Here is a 19350-nt window from a genome sequence, read left to right as displayed (position 1 = left end):
TTCCCTTTTATTCCTCCTAGTTCTTCCCTCTATTCCCCCCAGGAGAAATTTCTGGGACATCTCCAGGTTCAGGAGAAATTTCTGGGGACATTTCCACTCCCCAGAGTTGGGGAAGGTCCCAGGGATGTCTCCAGAATCAGGGGTAATCCTGGGGACATCTCCACCCTCCAGGATCAGGAGGAATTCCTGAGGAATTCCAGGAGAATTCCTCCCAGTTCTCCAGGGTCAGGGGAAATTCCCAGGGACATCTCTGCTCCCCAGGGAAGATCCTGGCGACACCACCAGGAGATGTCCCAGGGCCACCAGAGCTCCAGCCCCACAGACCCAGCTCCAAACCCGGGAAATCAGGAAGCTGAGGCTTCTCCAGATGGAATTTCCTTGCTCTGGGCACTGGGAAATCCCAAAATCCTTGTGGAGGACCAGTCCAGCACTGGGCAGAGTGACCTGGGTGGGTCTGGGAAGTGCCACCGTGGGCAGCCTTGGGAATGCTGTGGTTCCCTCCTCCTCCTCCTCCTCCTCCTCCTCATCTCCCTCAGAAACCACGGAATGGCCAGAATGCCCAGGGCAGGAGCAGATCCTCTCCAACATTCAATTTTTCCATTAATATCCCAACAGAACATCCCAGGAGCTGCTTTGGGGAATGAAATTAAAACCCTCTCAGCCCCGCTCAGATCTTGTCTCTCTTTCATGTTCCCTCTCCAAGAGGCTGGAGCGGTTTTTAATTCCAGCAAATCCAGGGAAAACCGGGAGAAGGAACAAATCCATCAGCAGGGATGGGGTTTGATGGTTTCAGATCCTGAGTTTTGCTCCTCTTGCTGCCCCATCGTTCTCCCTCCTGGCCCCATTCCGATTTTCCAGCCGTTGGAAATCTCCCTGCAGTGCCCGGTGGGCACCACCCAATCACAGAAAATCCAGGATCAGCCAGGCTGGAATTATTCCGGAGGCTCCCAAGGGTTTAATGAGGCTCAAAGTGGAACTGAAGGGGGTTTGTGGTGGGGGAGGGAGGATTTGGGGGGTCCTGGAGATGGAGGGAGCTGGGATGGGCTTCAGGGAAGCGCCAAAACCTTGGGAGCGGCTCCTGGAAGCTCCAAGTTCTCAGAATCGCCCAAAAGAGGGAATTTTGGTGGTGGAGATAAGAACATTCCCCTTGGCATGATGCTCATTCCGCACTGGGAGTGGGGGAGCTGGAAAACTGGGAATGTTGCTGTCTTCACTCCCAAATATCAGGGTTTGGATTCGCCCGGACCGGGAAAAGGTGAATCCTTGGAGAGCACCTTGGGAAGCAGGAAAACGGGAATTCCTGCCCCAAAAGGTGTCCCCAGAGCTCGGAGCCGGCACCGGGACACCTCCTCCTCCCTGCCTTCCCTACTCCCAGCCGTTTAATCGGGAAAATGGGAATTGCATATTAATGAGATGCTAATGAAGCCGTGGATGGGATCGGGCGAATCCTCATTTAAAGCTACAAAGCAGAGCTTTGTTTTTAAGGCGGGTTTATCGCTGCTGGGCCCGCCTGATTAGTCCTAATCTCCCGCTGCCCTCCGTTGGGAAATTCCCGCTTTTATCCTCTGGGAAGTCTCTCCCAAAGTTCCTGCACCACCCTCCAGGGAAATCCCAGGCAATTATCCCAACAAAGATTCCTCCCCCCACTTCCTCCTTCCCCCATCTATTCCCGAATTTCTGCTGGAGCCCAGGATATGCAGCCAGGCCTCGTCTGGATTTTTAATTTTATTTTAAAAATTCTTTTTTTTTTTTTTTAAATTCCCTCTTTTCCCTGGCTGAGGTTGGCTCTTTCCCAGCTGGAAAATCCCAGGATGAACGATGAGGGTGCGGGAGGTTGGGAAATGCGGATCCCCGTGATCCACTCCCCAGTTCCTCTGGAATTTCCTCACTGCGCTCCACTGCAGAGGCAAAACCCCAACAATTCCAGGCCGGAATATCGGTGGGAGTGTCAGAAACTCCTGGCTGGGGAATTCTCAGTGGTGGGGACGTCTCTGCTCTGCTTTTCCGCAGGGTCGGGAACAAAAGGAAGCTGCATCTGGGAACAAAACGCTCTGGGAACGTGTCACCCGCTGGGGACACGGGGACAGGCCCCGGCTGGCACTCGGGCACGGAGAGGGCACAGAGTGGGCAGTGTCCTGGGCCCCATTGTTCCCGAGGGAAAAAGGCAGGGAAAGAAGGGAAGAGTCGGAATTACGGATCAGGGCTGTGGAGCCTCGGCGCTTCTCCGGGATGGAGGGGCTGGGATAAGCCAGGGGAGGACAGGGAGAGGGAAAAGGGGGGATTTTTTTGGGGTGTGAGGGGGGGGCTCAGGGAGTCCTCAGAATGTGGGAAATTTCAGGAGGAGACGGGGATTTTTTGGGATGTGGGGAGTTCAGGGTGTCCTTCTTGGGACGTGGAAAATCTTAGGGGGAAACAGAGATTTTTTGGGATTTTGGGAGCTCAGGGCGTCTTTCTCGGGATGTGGAAAATCTTTGAGCTTGGGATAGAGAGAGGGACAAGCTCAACCCGAGCTTTGGAGGGGGAAAAGGTGGGAGAGGGAAAGGGAGGATCTCCCTGCCCTGGGAATAACCCGTGACAAGGTGGAGATTTCCTGTAAATCCTTGGATTTGAGACATTTTTTGGGGGGATAAAGAGAGGGAAAACCTCGACCTGAACTTTGGCGGAGAGAACTGCGCCTGATGTGGGAGAGGGAAAGGGAAGTGGCTCCCCATCCTCGGAATAACCTCTGATGAGGTGGAGATTTCCTGTAAATCCTTGGATCTGAGACATTTTTTGGGGGGGATAAAGAGAGGGAAAATCTCAACCTGAGCTCTGGGGAGGGAAAACTGTGTCGGACATGGGAGAGGGAAAGGCAGGTGACTCCCAGCCCTTGGAATAATGTGTGAGGAAACGGCAGAAATTTCCTGTAAATCCTTGGATTTGAGACATTTTTTGGGATAAAGAGAGGGAAAACTGTTCTGAACATGGGAGAGGGAAAGGGGAGGTGACTCCCTGCCCTAGGAGGATGAGGAATAAATCAAATCCTTGGATATTGTGGGATCTGCCCTGCTGTGGGATGGGGACATTCCGGAGCAGTGGGAAACACACGGGAGAAGGTCTGGAGCTCCCTGCAAGCTCCAAGAATTCAGAGGGAATTGGGATTTTTGGGATGGGGGTAAATTCCAGAGTAGCCAAGGTACCCCTCCAAGGGAAGGGATGGAGCAGTGGGAAGCACAGGCATGAGGTTTGGGAATCCCCACAGCCTCCAGGAATTCGGAGCAGGAGCTGATGGGAGCAGAATTCCCTCAGGAGCAGGGAATCAGCAGCTGGGAATGGGACAATTCCAGGACTGCTTGAAGCCGGGCTTTGCCTGCTCTGCTTCCCCAAACTCCCCTCCTGCTCAGGTGCTCTGAGCCCAGAGGCTCTGGGAAACCAGAGGAGCAGGAAAAGGGCTGGGAGCAGGGCTGGGATCACCGAGGAACATTTTCCTCCTAATTAACCTCAACAATAACAACAACAAAAAGGAATTTTTTCCCTATTTAATAATAAATCAGGAGCGTTTTCCCGATGGGAACGCCGAGCCTTTTCCCACCAGCTTCCAGAGGGTCTGCTCCGAGCTCTCCCTCATTCCTCATGAATAATTTTCCACATTCCTCCCCAGTCCCGCATGGATTGGCGTTGCCATGGCCACCAGTGAGGGATGCAATCCTGAGGGATGCAGGAGAGCGGCAGGAAAAGGGTTGGGAAAATGGGGAAATCCCAAAAAGGGGCCTGGCATCCCGCTCCAAGCTTTTTGTGGGATTCTCTAAGATCCTAAAAGGGTTTTGTGCCTGGATTTTTTTTTGGATTCATCCCTCCCGTACGGAAATTCTGGTTTTTCCATGCTCTGAGCACTCGTTCCAAACTGAGCTTGGAAAAAGGGAGAGAAATCCTTCTCAAAGCCATTGTGAGGGAGATTCCCAATTTTCATCACCTCAGCCAAGGTGGGACACGCTCCACATTCCCACATTATCCTGGGAAAGGCAAGGAGAAACTTGGAATGGTGTTTTTGGGACAGGTCATGCCCAGATCCTGTGCCTGAGCTGTGCCAGAGGTGGGATCCTTCCTCCTCTCCTGAATTTTTCACGGAAAACCTTCTCAGTGTTTTACCAAAGTTGGATTCCAGCTCCAATTCCGACGCGCAGAATTCAAGGAATTTGCTGATCCGACCCTCAGTCCCAATCCCTGCTCTTTGTTTCACTCAGCTCCGGGGTTTTAATGGATTTTCACGCTTTTCCCATTGAATATTCCCAGCAGGAAACTTTGGTGGATAGGAGATGAGGTGGGAGGAGTTAAATATTGAAATTTCCCTTTCCTTTGTTTTTTCCCTTGACTTTAAACTCTGCGGTTTTCCTGCGGATTTTCCCTCCCGCTTCCAGTGGTGTCAGCAAGAGGAGATTTGTGTTCCCAAGGATTTGCAGGACACAGATTCCACCTTTTGCAGGGATTTTGGAAAGTTTTGGCAGATAAAAAATCCTCACTTCATTCATCCCTGGCTCAATCCATCCTTTGACGTTTTCCAAGGAAACCCTAAATTCCAACCTGGCTTTTTAATTCTCCAAAATCCCTTTTATTTTTATAGAATTCTTAACCACGGCATCCCTGGGCTCCCTCCTGAGCTGGGTTTGTGCCAACTTCATTATCCCAGAGCCAAAAGCTTCTCCCAATTAATTTATTCCCATTCTGGAGGCAGCTCCGGCAGCAGATGGAGAGGTGGTGACACCGGGATTTGATGATTGAGTGACAAAGGGTGACAAATCCATGGAGAGCCACGGGAAAAGTTGTGAGAAATGCCAGGGAACGGTGAGAAAAAAGCAGGGAATAGTGAGAAAAAGCAGGGAATGGTGGGAAATAGCAGGGAAGGGTGTTGCCCTCCTCGGGAAATGAATAAATTCAAAATTTAATCGCATTCCCGTGGAAAGTGTCCCCGAGGGCTGTCACAATTCCTGGGAAAAGAAGTGGGAATGGGATCACCAAAACCTGCCAAGAATGGTGGGGCACACCTGGAGCATCAGCTTCGGGTCACCAGGTGGGTTTTTTGGGAATGAACTTTATGGAAGTGTCTGAGGCCAGGTCAGTCCCCACTGGGATCAGTTGGTTCCTACTGGGATCACTCAGTTCCCACTGGGATCAGTCAATTCCCACTGGGAATCCCACTGGGATCAGTCAGTTCCCGTTGGGATCAGTTGGTTCCTGCTGGGATAAATCAGTTCCCACTGGAATAAATCAGTTCCGACTGGGATCACTCAGCTCCCACTGGGATCACTCACTTCCCCCTGGGATCATTCGTTTCCCACTGGGATCATTCGTTTCCCACTGGGATCACTCACTTCCCCCTGGGATCATTCGTTTCCCACTGGGATCGCTCAGTTCCCACTGGGATCGCTCAGTTCCCACTGGGATCACTCAGTTCCCCCCGGGATCATTCGTTTCCCACTGGGATGGATTGTGCCTGATGCCCTTGGCAGAAGGCAGAGCCAGGTCTGGGATCCCAGGATGGGATCAAGATCTGCTGTTCCTGTGTCCGAGGGTTCCTCTCACACAGGAGAGGAATTCCAAGTGTCCCAACTTCCCCGGGTGGATTTTCCCATGGGAACAGGCGTCCCTGGCACGGAGGAGCTGTGGGTTGTGTCCAGCAGGGAAGGGAATCCCAGCCAAACCCTCTCCCAGCTCCGTGTGGTTGGAAAAACGCGGAGTTTTCCTCTCTCTGAGTGTGGCATCCATCATTTTATTCACAAAACCATGGAACATCCCGAGTGGGAAGGGACTCCTGGGGACCCCAAAAACCCCAAACATTCCCATCCTTGGAGAGGCTCAGGCTGCTCCAAGCCCGGGTGCAGAAGCCGGCAGCAGGAGCGGAGGTGGGAGCTGGGAAGCTTTTCCAGAGGCTCTGGCTCCATCCCAGGGCTGTTTTCCCACCTGATTAACCCTTGGGCTGATCCCAGGGCCAGATGCCACCAGGGAGGGGTGGCCTGGGGACGCTCCGGGGACAGGCAGAGCCCGTGTCCCCCCGTGCCCCAGCTCCATGGGTTTTCTGGGAGCAGCGTGGGATGGATGGCCCTGGAAAGGAGGTGACAATGGCACCGCGTCACCTCCACCTGTCCTGAGCTGCCAGGGGGGCTGGGGTGGGATTTGCTGGGGTGGGATTTGCTGGGGTGGGATTTATTGGGATGGGATTTAGGGGTACGGGATTTAGTGGTACGGGATTTGCTGCTCCATTGGGAACAGGACAAGGGGACCGGAGTGTCCCTGAGTCACCACCCCACAGATTCTTTGGGATTTTCTGTTGGGATTCCTGGAAAAAATGGTGCTGGGCCAGCCCCAGTGCCCCCCAGCTTTTTTACTGCTTGTTTATCGGTTCTGTTGACTTATGGGGTGCTGTTCTAAAGATGAGTTGTTTAAAGGTAAAAGAACGGGGTTTTATTATTTTTTTTTTAAACCATGACACCAACCCAAGGGGATTTTCTGCCAGTGGCAAAGCTGCTCCCTGCTCCTCCATCAGCTTTAATGAAGCAATAAATGGAGCTGCCGGAATGTTCCCTGGGAACAGCAATTCCCAAAGTTTTACTGTTCCTCCTGCAGCCATAAATCGGGATAAACTGGGATAAAAATCCAACTGCTGCTGGGAGCATCCTGCTGGTCCTAATGAGCTGATTAAATCAAATCCCTCACTGTTTAATTTTGTTGAATTCCAAGCCCAGATTCCCTTTGCTTCCTATTCCTGCTCTGGAGCTGGTTTTCCAGGAGCAGGGGTGTAGGGAAGGGATTTTTCCCCATTGTTATCCCAAAAAAAATCTAATTTTAAGAAATGGGGAATAAATGAAGTCCAGCCCATCCTCAGAGTGGTTTGTGCACCCAGTGGATCCCAGGGGACCAGGGGACGTTCCAGGTGCTGCTGTTTTTAGGGATTTTGGGAATTCTGACAACGAGATGACTTTGGGGAAGATCCCCTGCAGGGGGATCCGTGTCCTGGTTGGTGCTGGAGTGGGATCTCCTGGGAATTTCTGCAGGAAGAGGAGCTGTTCCCATGGGTTGTTATTTCAGATTCTGCAGGGGGAAAAGAGAGAATTCCACAGAATTCTGAGGAGCAGAGCAGGGCTCAGCCTGTCCTGCTGGTGAGGGACCAACCCCAACCACCCCTTCCCCTCTCCGTGTCTCCCTTTGGGATGTAGAGACGAGCCTGATGGATTTTTCCTGCTTTTTGGGCTGCTGTCAGATCCTTTCTATGCCAGAAAAAAAGCTGGAAAAAACGCTGATTTTCGGGAAAAGCTTCTCTCCTGCTGTTCCCCCTGACTCCAGCACCCCCAGCTCGGAATGTCCCTGATGCCTGTGGCAGCTCCAGCCTCTCTGTGACAGGAGAATTCCCCGTTCCCGGCGGGAGCAGCCGGGACAATGCGGGGCTGTGTTCTCCAGGAGCCACCTACACGCGCAGGAATTGTTCCCGTGGATTGTTCCCAGGGATTGTTCCCTCTGCCCACATCTGCTCCGGACAAAGGGGCCCTGGAGGAGCCTGGAGGAGCCTGGAGGAGCCTGGAGGAGCCTGGCATTTTCTAGAGGATGAATTCCCTGTGTGGCTTTCCCTGCTCCTGGCCAGCACTGCTCCGTGCGACCCTGCGGATTGTCCAGGACCATCCAGCCAGTGCATTCCCGCAGGATCCTGCCCAAGGGTTCAGGCCAGAGATTCTGTGCTGCTTTCGCAGCTCAGGAATTGCCTGAAATTTTGTTTCTTCACGATATTCCTGGATTTTTGCAGTGGGGCCTGGAGGGATTTGTAGGGAGAAGCTGCCCTTGGATTCCTGGAAGTGCCCAGTGCCAGGTTGGAGCAGTCTGGGATAGGGGAAGGTGCCCCTGTGCTTGGGATGAGCTTTGAATTCCCTTCCCAACCCCAACCATTCCAGGATTCCGTGATTTCCCATCAGAGCTTGGGCTCAACCCTTTTATATTCCCGTATTTACAAATATCCCCCAGGAATCTGTGCCAGGAACTTCCTCCTTCCCTCTCAGCTATTCCGCACCCCCAAATCCAAGGAAAACAAGAAATTCCTCACTTTTCAGCCCCAAACTCTTCCTATTTGGACCCTTTTTAACCCTCTCTGCTTCCCTCCCCTAAAATATCCGTGTTTGAAATGGATTTAGAGCTTTTTGTTGTTCTTTTGGGATCTGCATTTGTTACCAGAGGGATAAAAGGTGTCTGGGTGGAAAATCCTGGGAGATTGGATGGGATCTTGTCCCTGTTGAGTAAGAAATGACACAGACTCACCAGAAGGATGGTTTGGACAGCCTAACATAACTTTTCTTCAGATTCCCCATTTTTTATACTTTCTTCCCGTACAGATAGACCTGATTGCTCAATTAATTACTACATTTCACCTGACTGGCTAATTAACAAAGCATCTTTCTTATAAACAATCTTTGAGAAAAACAGGAAAACAGAGAGTAGGAAAACAGAGAGTAGGAAAACAACACCTGCAGGTTGTTTATAATAATAAGCTGTCATTATTTATCTTAAACTCCCTGAAGTCTCAACAGCCGATTCTGGGAAAACTCACCTGGTTTTCTCACTCTCTGGCCAGGCTGTCACTTCCACAGCATCTGGCAGCAGCGAGGGGAACATCTGGATCCTGGCTGGGAATGGGATTGTTTGGAGACCAGTTGGAAAAAATGCCAATCCTAGAATTCTGCTGGATCAATGCCAGGATTTTTTTGGGACAACAGCTCTAGACCCCTGAGCTCATCCCGACGCCCTGAGGGGTTGGATATCCCTCAGTAATTTTTACACATAAAATACAATTATTATTAATTTTTTCAACCGCAAATCCACATTTTTATTCAATCCCACGGGCTCCATTTGGAGCCCACTGCTCCCAGGAATTTTCTCTTGGTCCCTGGGCGCTCACTCCAGGACTGGAGCCCAAACAACCCCATAAATCCTTCCAGCAGGAGACAATCCTGGGCTCGGGAGAGCTGTTCCCACGTGCTCCCCAAATCCTGGCCACCATTCCTGGCCCCATTCCCACCATTTTTAGGGCGGAAACGCCGCGTCCCTGAAATTTCCAAAGGGAAGGAGCCAGGATTGGCTCAGTGATGTGACTCTGGGGTTGTTTTTGTTTTCCAGCTGAGGATCCCTCTGCATGTGCCACCACCCCAGGGGACACCCCAAAGCCACCCCAGGGGACATCCCAAGGTCCTGAGGCCACACAGGGAAATTCCAAGATGATCCCAAGGAGAGCCCAGGCCACCTGCGCCGGAATTGCCTTCGCCCTCTGCCTCCAGCACCTCGTCAGCGCCATCGAGGTCCCCCTGGACCGTAAGTTTGGCCTTTATCCTCTCCAGTTCCTCCCCAAAAATTCCTCACTGGGGTGGGGAGGAGGTGGAAGGAAGGTGGGAACACCCCAGGCGGATTTTCTCCTCCACATTTGGATTTTTCTCCTCCACATTTGGATTTTTCTCCTCCACATTTGGGTTTTCTCCTCCAAATTTGGGTTTTCTTCTCCAAATTTGGATTTTCTCCTCCACACTTGGGTTTTCTCCTTGACAATTGAATTTTCTCCTCCACATTTGGATTTTCTCCTCCACATTTGGGTTTTCTCCTCCAAAATTGGGTTTTCCTCTCCACAGTCGGCTTTTCTCCTCCACAATTAGGTTTTCTCCTCCACATTCGGAAGGAAAAGGGGTTTTTGTCTAGGGTTTCCAAGGCCTGCAAAAACTGGATTTGTTTTCTGGCTCTGCTGGGAACAAAGCAAAGCCAGAACAGGTTGAATTAACCTCCTGTCTTTTTCCCTCTATGCTTTCCCTTTGGGAATAACAGCAAATATCCAGAGTGAATGTAAGTGTTCCCTTCCCCAAAACTGCATGAGGGGTCCCTGAGCAGTGGCTGGTGGTGGCACAAGGGGGATGTGGCCCCTTCCGAGCCACTTTTCCTGCATGTCCAGGTTGGGAAAGGCATGGAAAGGCTGGAGCAGCTTGGGAAGAGCTCCCAGCTCTCTGTGCTGTCCCCAGAGCAGGGGCTGGGCTGTGTTTGCCATGGAAAAGTTGTTCCTGCAGGGTTTGGGTTTGGAGAAGGGCAGGAATCCCCTCCTGGCACCTGTTCCAGGCTCAGCCTCACATCCTGATGAGCTGGGAGCATCCCTGGATCTCAGAGGATGAAGAAACAGCCTTGGATCTTCTCCCCAGGAGATGGGATCTGCAGTTCAGAGATCAGGGCTGGGTCCTATCCCATCCATGGGGTTCCTGGGTCCCTTTTTCCATCCCTGCCCTCCTAAATTCCAGGTCTGAGCTCTTTGGGCTCATCCTGGGGGGCTGGAATCTCTTCCTTGCACCAGGAATTTCTCAGGATCCCTGACCCAGCCCCTTCTGAGCTGCAGATCCAGGATGAACTCCCACTGGATTCACCCTGTGGGAACAGGAGGCTGGAACTGGGACATTCCCTAAGGAGACCAAGATACAGAGAGGGAATTGAGGATTTTTGGTCCCTAAAGGGAGTCCAGACTCTGTGATGCTCCAAGAGGTGATGAATTCATGGAAATCACAGGAATTTCCTCAGGATTCAACCTCCAAGTCACACACCCAGCCGGGGGAAGGAGCTGAGATCCCAGCAGGAATTGCTGTGGGATGGCGCTGAGGGATCTCCCCTGGTTCCTCATGGATTTCCCATTCCTCGCAGTGCCGCAGCCCCCCACGATCACCAAGCAATCCATCAAGGATTACATCGTGGATCCCAGGGACAACATCTTCATCGAATGCGAAGCCAAAGGCAACCCCGTTCCCACGTGAGTGCATTCCCAGCTCTCATCCCACTGTCCCTCACCACTCCAGAGCCTCTCCCACCCTCCCTGCCCGGCCCATCCCTGCTGCTGCCCCACCAGGGGCAGGGACCTCCTTGGGGACACGGTTCCAAACTCAGCTCTTCCTTGCCATTTCAGCTTTTCCTGGACGCGGAATGGGAAGTTCTTCAACGTGGCCAAGGATCCCAAGGTGTCCATGAGGAGGAGATCGGGGACTTTGGTCATCGACTTCCACAGCGGGGGCCGGCCCGACGACTATGAGGGCGAGTACCAGTGCTTCGCCAGGAACGACTACGGCACGGCCCTTTCCAGCAAAATCCACCTCCAGGTTTCCAGTGAGTCATTCCAGGGAAGCAGAGCAGGGCCACGGGAGGTTTGGGGGGGAATATCCAGCGCTCAAACGGCTCCAGGTGTGTCCAGGAGACAGGGGAGGAATGGGGTTGTGGCTGGGAATTGCTCTGGGTGGAAGGGGTGGATTTGAGGGGATGGATTTGAGGGTGTGGAATTGAGGATATGAATTTAAGGGTATGGATTTCAGGGATGGATTTGAGGGTGTGGAATTGAGGATATGAATTTAAGGGTATGGATTTCAGGGATGGATTTGAGGGCGGGGAATTGAGGATATGAATTTAAGGGTAAGGATTTCAGGGTGTGGAATTGTGGATATGAATTTAAGGGTAAGGATTTCAGGGATGGATTTGGGGGATGGATTTCAGGGTATGGATTTGAATACGGACTGAGGACATGGATTTAAGGGGATGGAATTGAGGGGATGGAATTGAGGGCACAGAATTGAGGATATGAATTTAGGGGTATGGATTTCAGGGATGGATTTGAGGGTGTGGAATTGAGGATATGAATTTAAGGGTATGGATTTCAGGGATGGATTTGATAGCTATGGATTTGAGGACATGGATTTAAGAGGATGGAATTGAGGATATGAATTCAAGGGTGCAGATTCCAGGGATGGATTTGGAGGGTGTGGATTTGAGGGATGGATTTGGGGGCATGAATTTCAGGGGATAAATTCCACGGAGTTTTGCACACGCCCAGAAGAATTTTCCTCTGAAACCAGGCCGGATCCAGCGGGAATCACTCCTGAGGAATCCTTCCCTCCTTTCCTCACTTTCCTTTGCTTCCCGTGGCAGAATCTCCGCTGTGGCCCAAGGAGAAGGTGGATGTGATCGAGGTGGATGAGGGGGCCCCGCTGAGCCTGCAGTGCAATCCCCCGCCCGGCCTCCCCGAGCCCGTCATCTTCTGGATGAGCAGCTGTGAGTCGGGAGTGCCTTTCCCACCTGGAATTCTGGAATGGCGGCTCCATCGTCTGTGGGATTTAAAATAACCATGGCTGGAGCTGTTGCTAATAGTTTGGGGTTGTTTCTGCTAGTTTGGGGTAATTTCTATTAGTTTACGGGGCACTTTCTGCTACTTGTGGGCTGGTCCTGATAGTTTAGGGTAATTTCTGCTTGATTAGGGTTGTTTCTGCTAGTTTAGGATCGTGGCTTCGAGCTTAGGGTAATTGCTTCTAGTTTAGGGTAATTACTGCTAATTTAGGACCCTTTCTGCTTGTGGTGGTTTGACACGGAAATATGTTTTCTGGGATGCTGTGGTCAGGCCAATTGGTGCTCAGATTTTAATATTGGCACCTAATGTGGCCATTGGGACTGGATCCGCCTCAGAGAACACGGGGTTAAAAGCAGGGCTCGCCCCTGGGCGGCTCCCTTGAGTTTCCGGCGGGAAAAGCCACGAGGCCGGGAGAGGTAGGCCTGAGCCCGGGGATGGAAGGGGGGAAGAGGCAGGGAGAGAGACACTGGGAGCCATGGGGCTCTGGGAGACAGAGACAGAGAGAGACACCGGGAGCCATGGGGCTCTGGGAGACAGAGACAGAGAGAGACACCGGGAGCCATGGGGCTCTGGGAGACAGAGACAGAGAGAGACACCGGGAGCCATGGGGCTCTGGGAGACAGAGACAGAGAGAGACACCGGGAGCCATGGGGCTCTGGGAGACAGAGAGAGAGAGAGAGAGAGAGAGAGACCCGGAGCCATGGGGCTCTGGGAGACAGAGAGAGAGAGAGACACCGGGAGCCATGGGGCTCTGGGAGACAGAGAGAGAGAGAGACACCGGGAGCCATGGGGCTCTGGGAGACAGAGAGAGAGAGAGACACCGGGAGCCATGGGGCTCTGGGAGACAGAGACAGAGACACCGGGAGCCATGGGGCTCTGGGAGACAGAGAGAGAGAGACACCGGAGCCATCGGGCAGCCCCTCCTGGGAGACAGAGACAGAGAGAAAGACCCGGAGCCATCGGGCTCTGGGAGACAGAGACAGAGAGAGATCGGGAGCCGTCGGGCAGCCCCTCCTGGGAGACAGAGAGAGAGACCGGGAGCCATGGGGCTCTGGGAGACAGAGAGAGAGAGAGACACCGGGAGCCACGGGGCTCTGGGAGACAGAGAGAGAGAGAGAGCCGGTGCCTGGGAGTGTCACCTTGAAACTGGATAAACATGGGCCTGTGCCGGCAGCAGGGCTGGGAAGGAGAAGAAGTGGGGGTGCAGCCGGCCGCTTTTAGGAGCTTTTAACCCCTCTTCGGACAATGAGAACTTTCCAGATCATTGACCTCTCCTAGAAGAGAGATAGAGTGGAAGATGAAGAAGGAAATGGGCAAGTGTGAGAGAGGTCTGGGCAAGTGAGAGATGGTGGAAGAATAGAGAAGAATCTTAGTGGGGAGAGATGAAGGAGTGGCTTTTGCTGGACTCTTTTTGTACAGCCATGGACAGAACCATGTTCCTTGTGACACAGAGACTGCATCTAGGAGAGGCAATGCCTCAGGACCAAGAGGGTTCAGTGTTGGTGCCCCTCGGTCCCAGGGGGTGAAAAATTTGATGGGGACAGATGTCCCAAAGGAGAGACTGTGCCTTTTTGGAGTGGGACAAAGCATCCTTAAAAGGACAACCCTAGAAGCAGCTCTGGTCCGTGTTCAGTGGTGAGAGCACTGGACGTGAAAGGAAGAGGTCCCCATTGGCACAAGAAGGACTCCTCCTCTTGAAGAACTGAAGATTGAGTATTCTCAAGGGTGGTGCCGGACCGAGAGTCGATGATTTGGGGGATGTATTGTATTGGGAATTTGGTGGGGAGAGGAGGAGATGTATCTGTGAAGTTTTCATTTTCCTGGTGTGTTTCTTTTTTTCCTTTCCCTCGTAGTTTAGTTAATAAATTTTTATTTTTTTTTCTTTCCTAAGTGGGAGCCTGCTTTGCTTATTCCTGGTCACATCTCACAGCAGAGACCAGGGAGAGGGTATTCTCATGGGGACACTGGCATTGTCCCGGTGTCAAACCATGACACTGCTAGTTTGGGGTAGTTCAGGGTTGTTACTGGTAGTTTAGGGTTTTTTTTTTTCTGCTAACTTTGGACACTTTCTGCTAGGTTAGGTCATGGCTGGTAGTTTAGGGTAATTACTGCTAATTAAGGGTACTTTCTGCTAATTTAGGGGTTTTTTTCTGCTAACTTAGGACACCTTCTGCTAGTTTAGGGTTGTTATTGTAATTTAGGGTCGTTACTGTAATTTAGGGGTTTTTTTTCTGCTAACTTAGGACACGTTCTTCTAGTTTAGGGTTGTTATTGTAATTTAGGGTAGTTACTGTAATTTAGGGTTTTTTTTTCTGCTAACTTAGGACACTTTCTGCTAGTTTAGGGTTGTTATTGTAATTTAGGGTCGTTACTGTAATTTAGGGGGTTTTTTTCTGCTAACTTAGGACACTTTCTGCTAGTTTAGGGTAATAACCACTAATTTAGGGCACTTCCTGCTAATTTAGGGCAGCTTCTGTCAGTTTAGGGCCCTTCTTCCTACTTCAGGCTCGCCACCACCCCTGCTCCACAACTCACGCACCCCGTCCCTCATCCCTCCACCATTCCCGTTCTCCGTAATTCCCCGCCTGGGCCCTGAATCCCCGCCTGGGCCGCCCCGAATCCCCGCCTGGGCCCGAATTCCCGCCTGGGCCTTGAATTCCCGCCTGGGCCCTGAATTCCCGCCTGGGCCCTGAATTCCCGCCTGGGCCTTGAATTCCCGCCTGGGCCTTGAATCCCCGCCATGGGCCTTGAATCCCCGCCATGGGCCTTGAATCCCCGCCATGGGCCTTGAATCCCCGCCATGGGCCTTGAATCCCTGCCATGGGCCCTGAATTCCCGCCTGGGCCCTGAATTCCCGCCTGGGCCCTGAATTCCCGCCATGGGCCTTGAATCCCCGCCATGGGCCTTGAATCCCCGCCATGGGCCTTGAATCCCCGCCATGGGCCTTGAATCCCCGCCATGGGCCTTGAATTCCCACCTGGGCCTGAATTCCTGCCTCTCCCCCGCAGCCATGGAGCCGATCCCGCAGGACAAGCGCGTGTCCCAAGGCCACAACGGGGACCTTTACTTCTCCAACGTACTGGCGCAGGACGCGCTGACCGACTACAGCTGCAACGCCCGCTTCCACTTCACCCACACCATCCAGCAGAAGAACCCCTACACCCTCAAGGTCAAAACCAGTAAGTGGCTCACTGGGGGGACCGGTTTGGGCTCCATTCCAAAGGGTTTTCCGGCCAGGAATCCAGTAAGGGAAGAGTGGCTGCCGTGGTTTGGTTCAGGTGGGGTAAGGAGGGGTTTGGGTGGTTTTGGGGTGGGTGGGGAGGGAGGGGTTGTAGCTTCATGGTTTTAGGGTTCCAGAGGTGGTTTGGTGCAGGAATTGCCAATTCCTTGTGTTTGGGCTAGAACTGGGAGTGTTTCACAGATGGGGGTTCCCACAGTCTCCAGGGAAATGCAGGAATTGCCAATTCTGTGCGTTTGGGGTAAAACAGGGAATGTTTTGACAGAGATGTGGCATTCCCACTGTCTCCAGGGAAGTGTAAAATATCCAGAGGTAACCTGAAGCGGGAATCACCAAATCCCGATGTTGGGATAGAACTGGGAGTGTTTCGGCACATTTGGGGCATTCCCACCGCCCCCAGGAAAATGCAGGAATCACCAATTCCATGTGTTTGGGGTTAACTGGAGAGTGTTTCACAAATGGGGCATTCCCACCATCTCCAGGGAAATGGAATCTTTCGTACAGGAATCGCCAATTCCGTGTGTTTGGGGTAAAACAGGGAGCGTTTCAGCCCATATGGAGCATCCCCATCACCTCCAGGGAAACGCAGGGATCACCAGTTCTGTGTGTTTGGGATAAGCTGCAGAGTTTTGACACGTCAGGAGCATTCCGGCTGTCTCCAGGGAAATGTAAAATATCCAGAGGTGATTTGGGGCAGGAATCACCGGTTCTGTGTGTTTGGGATGAACTGGAGACCGTTTCTGTATCATCAGGGGAATTCATCTCCAGGCAAGTGTAAAATACCCAGAGGTAACTCAGAGCAGGAATCACCAATTCCACACCTTTGGGATAAAACTGGGAGTGCTGCCACATTCCCACCGCGTTCAGGGAAATGTAAAATGTCCAGGGATATTTTGGGAAGGCGGAGTGGCTGCGGCTTGCTCCGGGGGATTGGAGGTGGAAAAAATGAGTGTGGAATGTGGCTGTGGATATTCCTGGGCCTCCTTTGCTCCAGGAAGTGCCTCGAGGAATGTGGGAGCCTCTGGAATCTGGTGGGAGCTTCTGGAATCTGGTGGGAGCCTCTGGAATCTGGTGGGGACCTCTGGAATCCAGCGGGGTGGGAGTCCCCAGGTGTCCCCACCGAGCACCGATGAGGGGACACCAGGGCCTCTCTCTGGAGCCTTTCCATTGGCTCCAGGCCTTTCCAGGGCACGTTTTCCTTCAGGAATTCTCATCCAAAAGGAATTCCTGGTGCGCTGGGGTGACTCTGGAAGAGGGAATGGGGGTGATTTGAGGGACACAACGACCCTGAGCTGTCACAGGGGCTCAGGGTGACAAAATCCCCCACGAACATCAACCATCAGTGGGCAGGAGCTCCCACCCATTCCCAGCATTGCCAGGAAGATCCAACTGGGAGGTGCTGGCGGGTTTTTGGGAAGCACCAGGCGCTCCTGGATGCTGGTGGGAGGAATTTAATTTGATTTCCTGGGAGCCTGAATGAGCAGGAATGTGATGAGAGGGAGCTGAGAGTGACGAGGTTTCCACCTTGGTGTAGCAGCTCCTCCTCGGTGCAAAGCTGGAGTAGGGAATCAGGGATTTAAATCATTCCAGTGAGTTCTTTCCCAGTGCTGGGAATGTGGGCAGCTCGTTCATTCCGGATATAATTTGTGAATTCTGGATATTGTCTGTGAGTTCCTAATGTTTGTCTGTTTGAAGAGCTGGGCAGAGAAAATCCCAAGTTTATTTTTGGGAAAAATCCCAGCAAACAAAGATCTGTGGGGTTTGGAGCCTCCAAGGGCTCCACCCTGGTGATTTATCCAGCTCTGGAAGTGACCTGGATGAAATCTGGGTGGAATTTCACAGATTTGATCTCCCCTCAGGTGTCCCCACATCCTTTCACTCCCAGGCCTTGGAAAATCAAATCCTTGTCTTCCAGTTTTCCTTGGGAAAGAGCTGCTGTAGGATCAGAGGCAAATTCCACCCCAGGAGCCTCCCAGATTCCTTAAAAATTTTGGAACTGAGGCTTTAATTTCCAATTTAAAAAATTCTTTATCCATAAAGTGTTGGAAGGAGATGAGGTCGGATTTGTCCCAAGCTCTTGGATCATCTCAGCCTCAATCCCTGAGTTTGGCCCCTTCAAAGGGATTTTACAGCAGGTTGTGCTCTAAAAAAATTATTATTATTATTATTATTATTATTATTATTATTATTATTATTATTATTATTATTATCATCATCATGATTATTATCATTATTATTATGCTACAGCAGGTTGTGCTTTTAAAACCTAATAATAATAATAATAATAAAGATAATAATATTTATTATTATTTCATCTCCTCCTTGTCTTCCTACATCACTGTCCAGCTGTGTCCATCCCATGGGAAAAAGCAGCTGGAATATGGAATTTTTGTAATTAAAAATCAGAGGAAAAAAAACCCAAATTGCTCCAGTTCTTGGGTTTTCCCAAAGATTCCAAAGAGTAAAACATTCCAAGGAAATATTTGCTCTACAATTCCCACACTTTAAGCTTTTCCCACCCCTTGGAGAGGGAAATCAGCCCCTTTTCCTGCTGCTCCTCCTGTGTTTGTCCTGGAAGGCGCCGTGCTCCGAGTGCTTTTGGATCCCTGCTCCAGCCTCTCCCATGCTTGCTGATTTCTGGGAATTCTGGTGTTCCCTGTCCTGTCCTTGCTGGTTTTTGGGAATTCCCCCATGTCTCCATCCTGACTGTTTTTTTGGGATGTCCCCATGTCTCCCACCCTGTGCTATCTTTTGGTCTTTTTTTTTTGGGAATTCCCCATGTCCCCCACCCTGGCTGTTTTTTGGGATGTCCCAGTGTTCCCCACCCTGTCCCATCCTTGCTGCTTTTTGGAATGTCCTCATGTCCCCATCCTTGCTGCTTTTTGGGAATTCCCTGTGTCCCCATCCTGGCCGTTTTTTGGGATGTCCCCATGTCCCCCATCTTGGCTGTTTTGGGGACTTTCTGTGTCCCCCGTCCTTGTGGTTTTTGGGAATTCCCCATGTCCCCATCCTGGCTGTTTTTTGGGATGTCCCAGTGTTCCCCACCCTGTCCCATCCTGGATATTTTTTGGGAATTCCCCATGTTCCCCACCCTGGCTGTTTTTTGGGATGTCCCCATGTTCCCCACCCTGGCTGTTTTTTGGGATGTCCTTGTGTCCCCATCCTGGCAGTTTTTTGGGATGTCCTTGTGTCCCCAACCCTGGCTGTTTTTTGGGATGTCCCCGTGTCCCCAACCCTGGCTGTTTTTTGGGATGTCCCCGTATCCCCATCCTGGCTGTTTTTTGGGATGTCCCCGTGTCCCCACCCTGGCTGTTTTTTGGGATGTCCCCGTGTCCCCAACCCTGGCTGTTTTTTGGGAGTTCCTGTGTCCCCTTCCCACGCTGTCCCCGCCTGCCCGGCGCTGCTCACGGTGTTTTGTTCAATTGCAGAGAAGTCCCATAACGAAACGTCCTTAGGAAATTCCCCCGCCATGTACCGCGGTGAGTCCACGCTGGCTTTGGGAGTCCCGGCTTAACCCAGTCCCGCCTAACCCCACTGACCCCATTCCCTGCCCGTGTCCCTTCTGCTGTCGCCACGTCCCCATCGTGGCCTCAGCTTTGCCAGAATTTATCGGCATAAATCCATCTGAGTGGCCACAAAACCCCACAAAGTTCCCCGTCTCTGCTGAGCGGGGTTTGAGTGAGTTAAGCCCAGCTTGGGAGGTTTGGGTTTGGTAGGGTCTGCCCCACGTGGCTGAGCTGAGTTTGGTCCCTCCTGAGCAAAGCTCGGGATTTAAATGTCAGATCCTCATCCCTCTTTTCTGCGTCTCCAGAAGAACATTTCCAGCAGGAGCATTCCTGGGATTTCCAGATGAACTCGGGCAGGGATAAAAAGAGGGGAGAAAAAGAGGAATATTTGGGTTTTTCTGAAATCTGTATGATTCCTGTGCAGAGAGGTTGGACAAGAGCTGGATGCTTCCACAGGATCC

At 51.9% G+C, this 19350-nt stretch overlaps 1 protein-coding gene across 11 annotated transcripts in view; it reads left to right on the top strand.

Moving 5' to 3' along the window:
- NFASC (neurofascin) overlaps nt 1-19350 on the top strand; it is an 83258-nt gene that overhangs the window by 8825 nt on the left and 55083 nt on the right. For 5 of the 11 annotated variants that reach the window (XM_036398228.2, XM_054517308.1, XM_036398231.2 and 2 more), the window contains exons 2-7: nt 9133-9324; nt 9826-9843; nt 10681-10786; nt 10940-11136; nt 11950-12072; nt 15154-15324. In XM_036398228.2, the coding sequence (XP_036254121.1) occupies nt 9231-9324; nt 9826-9843; nt 10681-10786; nt 10940-11136; nt 11950-12072; nt 15154-15324 (709 nt within the window). In that variant the 5' untranslated portion in view covers nt 9133-9230. Of the gene's footprint in view, nt 1-9132; nt 9325-9825; nt 9844-10680; nt 10787-10939; nt 11137-11949; nt 12073-15153; nt 15325-18811; nt 18863-19350 lie in introns of all 11 variants that reach the window. The other 6 variants (XR_004981627.1, XM_036398226.2, XM_036398218.2 and 3 more) reach the window with 3 other exon arrangements.

This window comes from Molothrus ater, chromosome 25 (genome assembly GCF_012460135.2).
Source record: "Molothrus ater isolate BHLD 08-10-18 breed brown headed cowbird chromosome 25, BPBGC_Mater_1.1, whole genome shotgun sequence".
Taxonomy (NCBI): domain Eukaryota; kingdom Metazoa; phylum Chordata; class Aves; order Passeriformes; family Icteridae; genus Molothrus; species Molothrus ater.
This window is presented reverse-complemented; position numbering and strand designations above follow the sequence as displayed.